At 37.3% G+C, this 10419-nt stretch overlaps 1 protein-coding gene across 1 annotated transcript; it reads left to right on the top strand.

Annotated features, from left to right (window-relative positions):
* Window positions 1-1736: 1736 nt before the first annotated feature.
* Window positions 1737-2342, top strand: RAB9B (RAB9B, member RAS oncogene family). The gene has a single exon (XM_047081774.1). The coding sequence runs from the start codon at window positions 1737-1739 to the stop codon at window positions 2340-2342; it is 606 nt and encodes a 201-aa protein (XP_046937730.1).
* Window positions 2343-10419: the final 8077 nt, after the last annotated feature.

The following is a 10419-nucleotide window of genomic DNA, read 5'->3' as shown; positions in this document are numbered from 1 at the left end:
TTACTTTCAATGAAGAGTTCAATGGAGAGACAATATAAAACTTTTAAAATCACATTAAGTACACTTGGGTTTTTTTAAGTTTGTTTATTTTTGAGAGAGAGACAGAGAGAGAGCAAGCAGGGGAGGGGCTGAGAGAGAAGGAGAGAGAGAATCCCAAGTGGACCCCGCACTGTCAGCACAGAGCCTAACACAGGACTCAAACCCACAAACCCTGAGATCATGACCTGAGCCAAAATCAAGAGCTGGATGCTCAACTGACTGAGCCACCCAGGTGCCCCTAACGTACACTTGTTAGGACAAATTAAAGTTTTTGCAATAATGTTATTTTGTCCATGTGAAATATTTGTAGCATGTTAAACTCTTAAGTATATTTGTGAAAAGCATCCTCTGTAGGTAAGTTGAGATTGCTCTGTTTTTTTCCTGACTTGAGTATATTTATATAGAGTCTTAACTTTGTTTTATTATAGATTTTTTAAAATAATCCTTTTCAATCTATTTTCTAGAACCCTGAGAATAAAGAACAAAACAAGAACAAGGAAAAGAAAAGACTAAAATTGTGACAAAGACCCAACTGGGTAGGTATATATATTTTTTCGTTTGATCTCTTAAAAATGAATATTTATAAAAAATATATAATTATTATACATGCACCAACATAATAGTAAGGACTACTGGGCTTTTTAAAATTACATTTCAAATGTGTGCACCTCCAGAAGTTCTTTTGCATGTGCTCTTTTGATTAGTATTTAGTTTTCATCTCTTTGGGTCTCTTGCATAAATAACACCCAATTAACATCATCATTGTTGTGTTCCCACACTAGACCTAGTGTGAAAGTACTTAACAGAATCTAGTACAGGTTAATTGTTCAGTAAAATTTGATCTTTTTATGTTACGATGCATTCTAGATATCCCATGTACAGACATGTTGCTGAGGTAACAAGAAGGGTACTGTATAATTATTAGCAATTTAAAGTTTACAGTATATTTTCATTGGTACTATTATGGTATTAGAACCTACATACAAAAATTAATAAGCTATTCAAGATTTTCTTCCTAAATGATAGCCGCTATAATGATACCAGCCAACAATCAAGAAAAGATTATGGAAGATCCTTTACTTGTGAGGGTATCTGTATCAATGCAAGTATAATAAGGCAAATTCCTGAAGAAACTTGACCTTTATCTCTCCTCCAAGGTCTAATTGTATCCCCAAACTCTACTGATGGAATTAAAATTTCAGCTTATGCAGCTTTCTCTCCTCAATAATTCTTGGGTCCATCATGAACAGGCTTCAAACTCCAAATCAATTTCATACTGTTTGCCTCTTGTTTGGACCTGTCCAAACTGGAAGCTAATAATATGGTTACACATTTGAGTGATATTCCTGTTCTGTGCTCTCTCCCCTAGAATAGGGTCAGAACTGAACCAAATTATAGCACCATCTGCTAGTCCATTTACCCATGGCATTCAGCCATTTTCCTGGCACAGGCAAAAGACCTCAGAAAAACAAGACCTTTTTTCCCTTGTATGCAAAAAGAATTTTATTCCTTCTGTTGTACTATATAATATAGTTAGTGAGCATGAATCAAGAGAAGTTAAATTATTAGGTCATATAATTCAGAAAATTTTACTATAAAGTTGATTTCAGTTCCAGGTTTAAATGTTTTACCTCCTACTTTTCCTTTATTTTCAGGTTCTCTTGGTTATAAACTCCTCCCCATCTGGTGCTGCAAGAATGAGTGGGAAATCCTTGCTCTTAAAGGTTATTCTCTTGGGTGATGGTGGAGTTGGGAAAAGCTCACTTATGAACCGTTATGTAACCAATAAATTTGACTCCCAGGCTTTTCACACCATAGGGGTAGAGTTCTTAAATCGAGATCTGGAGGTAGATGGACGTTTTGTAACTCTCCAGATCTGGGACACTGCAGGGCAGGAGCGTTTCAAGAGCCTTAGGACACCCTTCTACAGGGGAGCAGACTGCTGCCTCTTGACCTTCAGCGTGGATGACCGGCAGAGCTTTGAGAACCTTGGTAACTGGCAGAAAGAATTCATCTACTATGCTGATGTGAAAGACCCTGAGCACTTCCCCTTTGTAGTTCTGGGTAACAAGGTAGACAAAGAGGATAGGCAAGTGACTACTGAGGAGGCACAAACCTGGTGCATGGAGAATGGGGATTACCCTTATCTAGAAACAAGTGCCAAAGATGATACTAATGTGACAGTAGCCTTTGAAGAAGCTGTCAGGCAGGTGTTGGCTGTAGAGGAACAGCTGGAACATTGCATGTTAGGTCATACTATTGACTTGAACAGTGGCTCCAAAGCAGGATCTTCATGCTGTTAAAAGTAGGAAGCCTTTTAAAAGTGTGCCCCAAATTGTTCAGTCAATAGTGTCAGAATAACTGTGCCCCTCTAAGAGTGCACACACACGTAAAAGGTAGAAGGTTGTGGTTGTATGTCAGAGCCTTTCAAATTGAGGTTGTAGAGTGATTAAAAAAAAAATCTTTGTCAAGCCAAGTGTATTTTTTGTGATTTCTTCTGTTTCCTTCTTGTGTGTATCAGGGCATTTCAGAAAGCTTTGGTCCTGAGAGATTTAAATATTTTTCAAATTGCAGTTTAAACTTAGAACCCAATAGCATGAAGGAGTTAAGGAGCTACAGCTGTCCCTTAAAGTGTTCCATTAATCAGCTAACAAATGTCACCATGAACTCTTGGCAAGCAGTTTCTGACATTTCTGCCAAAGGAAAAAAAATAAGACTCTTGAGCTGTGTCACAATGAAAAAATAATAATGCAAACAAGGATGTACTAAGCTTCAATTATAAAAAGGTTGTAATAATTTGTATTGTAAGAGTATAATGATGTACACTGCCTTGTTTAAGTCCTTATATGTGATTTGTTACCATGTGGGCTTTTCAAAAAGTATCTCAATAAGAGATACACTGATGGCAGTGTAACTTGATTATACTCTTTGTGTTTGAAGTAACATGGTACTAGTGAATGGATTATGCTTAAATATACCCACCACTCTTGCAAATAAATGGTTGGTCTGCTTTTACTTCATAAGTCTCCTTTTGCTGCATAGGGATGTTGCTTCTCTGACAACCTCTTATCAATTTAGCAATGTTGCTTAATATATGACTTTGGATGCAGTACTGTCTGCTGATAATTTTGATGGTCCTTTGATCCACCATGCTCTGTTCTCAGAGAAACCTTCCGAAAAGAGTGGGGAGTGGATGGGTAATGACCTTTTCTCACAAGGTTCCTTAATTCAAATACTGATTGTAGAAGGAACTAATATCTTGTATGTTTCACTGTATGTTCAGCTTGACAAACTAGGATGTTGAAAGTAACAAGAGAGCCGACTTTAACCCAGTGGTGGAATGAATTTCTCACAGAGTTGTCCCACAGTGGAATGGACTGCCTTAATAGTGAACTCCCTTCCAATGAAAATATTCAAGAAGATACTAGATGACCATCTGTTAAAATACCATAAAAATATTTTCTGTACTGGCTAGATGTTTGGCTTAAGGTCCCTTCCAGCTCTAAATACTGTATTATAGATATGCAGTCTAGTTCTTGTTGTCTTGCAGTCTAAGATCTGTTTGTCCTGCAGAGTTTTTAATCTGTACTTTTAAAACATCTATGATAAAAATAGTGACCCAAGGTAGTAAGGGACAGTTAGAAATGACCCCCCAAAAGACATGTAGGCTGGGGAGGAAGCAGAAGCTTTTACAGGAATACAACCTAGAACTCTCCATTGTCACCGCATATGGAATCAGCCTTACACATGGGACCTTATGTACTTTAAGAGCTCTGGGAATTTTGGACTACACAGACAAGTGGAAGATGGTATTTCAACCCAGTCATATTCAATATTTCTAATTTAAATATAGTCGTGACCCCTTTGTCCAAGTAATTTTGAGACCAGAGGTCCAAAGCAGAACCGGGACCCCACAGCTCTTAAGTAATGGTCCCTATCCTGCCTATGCCTATAGCCAGCCACACTGATTTCCAAGTTCTATGATTGTTTTGCTACAGTTATGTTAGGGTGAAAATCTGTACATCAGAACTGTTAAATGCTAATTGTTTTTAAGTGCATGAGACCTGGGGCCTTCTCTTTCTACTTGCACTTTGCTTATAATAGTTTCTATTTGTAGATCTCAGGCTTATGTAAAGACCTTCATCCACTCACAAAAGTACTTGTCACTATTAGAATGGCATGTGGTCATTTAAGTAAAAAAAAAAAATTATGTGGGTATTCTATTCATAGACCTCCTGTCTAACCAAGGCAAGTGTTAATTTTATTGACAGGTCATCTGAAGCCCCTTTCCTCTTAGCCATACCAATTTTCTTCTGCCAAATCACTACACAATATCTTAATAAAAGCAGTTAACACTAAGTGATAAAAACAGTGGCATTTTTGGTGAGTAACACTCAGTGGGGTGCTGACATACAGTTTGGGTAAAATTATCAAACACCAAAGGCTGAAATCTGTGAGTACCAGGAACTGTGCATATAGGCTTAGAAATTGTGTACACTAGAATGTGCAGTGCTGTATTTTCAGAACGTTTTTTAAAATTAACACTGGATTTTTTGAATATTTCTAATTGGAACTATACTCTTTTTCAATAGTCCATTAAAACATCATACAGAAAAATTTTTAGTTTATTGTCATGTATTAGGCTAACATTCAGGGGGCCTCAGATTCCATATGTCTTCAAGTGGATTGATGAATTTCAGGTTAATTTGTGCCTGCCTTAGCCATCTCTATTTTACCTTGAGGTATTCCACAATCCTCTCCTCGTAGGTGCTGTTAAAACCTCAAAATTGTGGGGGCGCCTGGGTGGCGCAGTCGGTTAGGCGTCCGACTTCAGCCAGGTCACGATCTCGCGGTCCGTGAGTTCGAGCCCCGCGTCAGGCTCTGGGCTGATGGCTCGGAGCCTGGAGCCTGTTTCCGATTCTGTGTCTCCCTCTCTCTCTGCCCCTCCCCCGTTAATGCTCTGTCTCTCTCTGTCCCAAAAAAAATAAATAAACGTTGAAAAAAAAATTTAAAACCTCAAAATTGTGTATCAGAAATTTTGTTTCAACTGTAAAAAAAATCATCTGTGTTAAAGCGAATAAAAAACGCATTTTGAATAACCAGTATACAGTATTTGTGCTTTCCTCCCCCTGCTTTCTCTTTTTGAGAAACTGGTTGGCATGACAGACAGTACCTGTCAATCAAATCACTCTCTGAGACTGCACTACATGTGGCCTCTGGATCATTTTTTCACCAAGGTACTCCAAGCAGCCACGTGGGCTCGAACTCAGGGACTGCGAGATTATGACCTGAGCTGAAGTTGGAGGCTTAACGGATTGAGCCACCTAGGCGCCCCTATTTTATGCCACTTTTTAATGCATGAAGAGCATTGAGACTGGGAATTGGACCTTGACTCTCCACTTTATCTCTTCTTTATAATTTAAAGCAAATGTTAAAAACCATCACAAAATATAGACAGAATATACATATTCCCTTTATTTTCTTGGCTGATAATGCTGTCCAGATCTTAGGAAAACACAAAAATATAGGTGAGACAAATCAGAAAACAAAGGATAATTTTGTTAAATAACTGTTCTCTTGCTTCTCACATATTGGACTTTGAAGATACTTGCATTAGCATCAAATGACTTGAAATATCCATAGTGGTGACTTTTAAATTATGGACACACATCTCTCAAGAGCACATAAGTTTATTACATTGATTCCATCTGTCACAGATTTAGGCTTCTTCTCCCCTTCCTCTATTTTTGCCTATAAGAACTTTGGGCAATTGAAATCACGGGGGAAATTTTTTTTTTTTTTTGGCTACATGTACTGTTTCATCTCTGAGGATAATCATTTAACAAATTATCAGACCATGCTTCAAATACAGCACCTACAATCCTGATTAGGCTATAATAATGCAGCCTTTAGACTATAGAAGATCATAGATTTATAAGCCTCTTTAAAAGGATTTGCTCATTCAAAACTGATATTTTGAAAGCAAAATAGTAGCTTTCTGTCTTTGCTGTTTTTCTGCCTAATTCATAACCCAGTGGGAAATCTCCATCTCTGGATGTCTTAACAAGGAGTATAGATCCTCATTTTTTGGAAATAGTTTGGCTATGATCCTTCCAGGAAGTGGAGGGTGTGGGATAGATGGGTTTCTCTTCAGTTTCACAATTTAATTTAAAAATTTAAAAAACCGCTGGAAAATCAAGGCAGTGTTTTGAGTAAGGTCAGGATGGGAGTTGGGGCAAGGATTTTTGCTTTCATTTGAACTACCTGAAGTAGTTGTAACTACAACTTTTTATTTATTTATTTATTTATTTATTTTATACATCAGCGATCCAGATAAGCATTTCACTTTTTTTCTCTCCTTGCTATGGAGATGTAAGATTCATTACAGTGGAGTGCTTTTCTTACCCTTGATTTAAGGGCAGTTAAACTGTGATACACCTTTTGATAAAATGTTAATATATTTTTTTCAAAACTGGTCGTTTTTCCCCCGTGGCTTTATCAAAGTATAATTGATGAATAAAAATTATATATATTCAAGGTGCTCAACTTGATGATTTGATATACATATACACTGTGAAATCATCATCACAATCAAGCTAATTAACATAACCATCACCTCCTGAGGGTTTTTTTTTTTTTGCTTTTAAATTTTTTCAAGTTGCCATCACCAATGAAGCCCTCATTCTTTACTCCTTTCTCTTTAAGAGAAGGAAGGGATAATGATAGAAGTTAGGTATCTTTCAAGAATGAAAGAAGTTACTTTTTTAAATGTTTATTTATTTATTTTGAGTGAGAGTACCGGGAGCACACATGTGGGAGAGGGGCAGAGAGAGGGGGAGGGAGAGAATCCCAAGCAGGCTTTGTGCTATTAGTGCAGAGACCAACACGGGCGCGATCTCACAAAATTTGAGATCATGACCTGAGCTGAAATCAAAAGTAGGATGCTTAACTGACCGAGCCACCCAGGTGCCCCAAGAATTAAAGAAATTATTAAATGTCCCTTTATTGATATGTTTCCAAAAATGAGCAAGGATCTGAGTCTTAATTTTCTGGTGGAGGTGGTGATGTTTGTGTGAGGTGTTTTTGAGGAGGTTAAGGGTTACTAAAGTGCTTTCCCAGTGAGAATAAGCATCTTCACAGCTCAAGATGTGAAGAAATTGTCATTTTTAGTCATGGAGGAACTGCTGCAGTGAACTATGTGTCTTTATAAATTGTTTTGGTCTTCTCTAAAGCAATGCAAAGAATTTTGATTCAGCCATATTTAAGTGCTTTTTAAAATTTGTTTAAATGTTTTTATTTATTTTTGAGACAGAGAGAGACAGAGCATGAGCAGAGGAGGGGCAGAGAGAGAGGGAGACACAGTATCTGAAGCAGGCTCCAGGCTCTGAGCTGTCAGCACAGAGCCCGATGCAGGGCTGGAACTCACAGACTGTGAGATCATGACCTGAGCCAAAGTCGGACACTCAACCCACTGAGCCACCGAGGCACCCTGTTTAAGTGCTTTTTTAAATGGTGAGTTTTGTGAGTGCAACTATGTGTATTTTTTGAGTAATCTCTCAATTCCTTTCATGCTTTATTAATTATGGGTAAATGTGTAATGAGTGTAACTCTAGCACCCCTGAATTTTATTCAGACAAACCAAGCTGTGCATCTTCTACTTAACTGATTGATAAAAAGAGATTGAGAAATGCTGCTATAGTGAAAGAAATACCTCTTAATTCAGCATTAGCTGTATTGATTAGAATAAAAATACAAATCATGCCTTCTTGTGGTGCATTCATTAGGAAACAAGCGATAGGTTTATCTCTTCTTTCTCCTCTTTTATTGTTCCTGGCAGTCTTAAAAACAGCATATCCAAGGGTATGTTCTGTAATATATTGCTCAATATCAAGTCTGCTGATAGATGAACAAGTATTGGTATAAACTTTGAATCATCTCTTGTTCCGTTTGTTCCCAACGAGAAAACAGCGTCACCAATAAGCACTTTAAAACCTTGTCTTTAGTTTTTTTTTTTTCTGATTATAAAAGTTATATACATCCATGGTACAATAAATAAATAAATAAATAAATAAATAAAACAAATCAAACTAAGGAACAAAAGAAACAGAAAAGCAAGACAAAGAAAATAAAAGTTATCTGTACTTCTAATACTCTGAGATAACCAGATTTTAATTATGTATTTATTTATTTATTTATTTATTTATTTATTTATTTATTTTTAAGTTTATTTATTTGAGAGAGAGAGAGTGTATGTGCAAGCAGAGAGGCAGAGAGCAAGGGAGAGAATCTCAAGCAGGCTCCGAGTTTTTAGCCCTGAGCCTGACACAGGGCTCGAGCTCACGAGTTATGAGATCATGACCTGAGCCGAAATCAAGTCAGACGCTTAACCGACTGAGCCACCCAGGAGCTCTATTAATATATTTATATATTAAATAAAATTGATATAATACTACACACACTGATTATAATCTTTCATTATATATATACTGAACTTTCCTCTAACTTTTCCTGTATTCTTCTAGGAACTGTGTTTAGTTTTTGCTAAGTTTTAAAGTTTATTTATTTAGAGAGACAGAGAGAGTGAGCAGGAGAGAGGCAGAGAGAGGGAGGGAGAAAGAATCCCAAGCAAGCTTCACACCGTCAGCACAAAATCTGATGCGGGGCCTGAACTCACGAACCGTGAGATCATGACCTGAGCCAAAACCAATGTGGTTTTTTTTTTAAGTTTATTTATTTAGAGAGACAGAGAGATAGGAACTGTATTTAATGCTTGCATAATATTCTATTGAAGGATTTTCCGTGATATATGTACTCAAACACTTATTGCTAAGCATTTAGATTATTTCCCAACTCTCTCCTTTTATGAAACATCAGTGAATATCCCTAATATTAATCTTAATTCACATCTTTCTTTTTTATAATTTTTAAAATAATTTTTAAGATTTATTTTAGAAAGAGTTCAGGCATGAGCTGGAGAGAGGATCAGAGGGGGAGAGAGAGAGGGACAGAGAGACAGAGAGAGAGAGAGAGAGAGAGAGAGAGAGAGAGAATACTAAGCAGGCTCCATGGCCAGCATGGAGCCCAATGCAGGGCTCCATCTCATGACCCTGGGATCATGACCTGAGCCGAAATCAAGAGTCAGAGGCTCAACCCACTGAGCCACTCAGGCGCCCCTCTCTTTGTTTTCTATAAGTAAAATTTCTGAGTCAAAGATTGTGAATATTTATATGGCTTTTAATATATATTGGCAAATTACCCTCTAGAAAGTTGTCCCAAATTACATAAATACCAGTAGAATAAGAGGAGGCCTATTTTCCTAAACACTGCATCACTCGTGGAGTATTATCTTCCTTTCAAACCACATTTACTCAATTTGATGGATGAAAAGTGGTCTCATGTTTTGATTGGCATATTCTTCATCCTTTGAGTGTAAATAGTTGTCATGTATTTATTGACCATTTTTATTTTTTCTTGAATGAATAGCTCATTCTGGTCCTTAGCCACTTGGGTGGAGAACATTCATTTTTGTTTCTTACTGATTTCTAGAAACTTTTTTTTATATATTATAGGTATTAACCTTTGATCTTATCCATACTGATGGTTTTCTGCAATCCTCTCCCATATGTCTTACCTTTTAATTTTGTTTACAGTATTTTTAAATGTTTACTTATTCTTGAGAGAGAGAGAGAGAGAGAGCGAGAGAGAGAGAGCAGAGAAGAGGCAGAGAGAGAGGGAGACACAGATTTCGAAGAAGGCTCCAGTCTCCCAGCTGTCAGCACAGAGCCGGACACGGGACTCGAACTCACAGACTGAGAGATCATGCCTGAGCCAAAGTCAGACTTTTAACTGACTAAGCCACCCAGGTGCCCCTTGTTTACAGTATTTAAAAAAAACACTGGCAGATTATTAAAAAGGTAATTTTCTAATGAAATAGAAAAATAGGGTGGGTAGGGGAGAGAAAAATGTCTACTTGATCTGTCCTTTGTTCCTGAACGCATGAAACTATGTACTTATTTTTATTTTGAAAGGTTATGAGTCTAAGCTTATGTCACCATGATGAAAAAGAAGGCAGAAAGCAGAACAGTCAGTCATCCAGTCTTTTTATCTGCATGATGCCCAATGTTTGATTTGGGTTTATTGTTGTTATTTTAATAAGCCAACTATTCTGAGATCTTGTATAAATACAGTGATACAGCTCATCTTTCACCCACAAGAGGGCAATAAAGACCGCATAGTGTTCTGCCATAGACTAAGAAAAGGACAGACTGAAAGAGCTGAAGGGATGCCTAAAAAATATCCATGTAGTCCACCTCTTCCTTACTCTACAGGCTGGAATACTGAATTCTGGAGGTGTGAAATGACTTGTTCCAAGGCACAGAG

This window comes from Lynx rufus, unplaced genomic scaffold, assembly GCF_022079265.1.
Source record: "Lynx rufus isolate CCGP_SWC_20201006 ecotype Redwood Valley unplaced genomic scaffold, mLynRuf1.p SCAF_19, whole genome shotgun sequence".
Lineage (NCBI taxonomy): Eukaryota > Metazoa > Chordata > Mammalia > Carnivora > Felidae > Lynx > Lynx rufus.
Note: the sequence above shows the minus strand (reverse complement) of the source record. Positions and strands in the feature narration are given on the sequence as shown.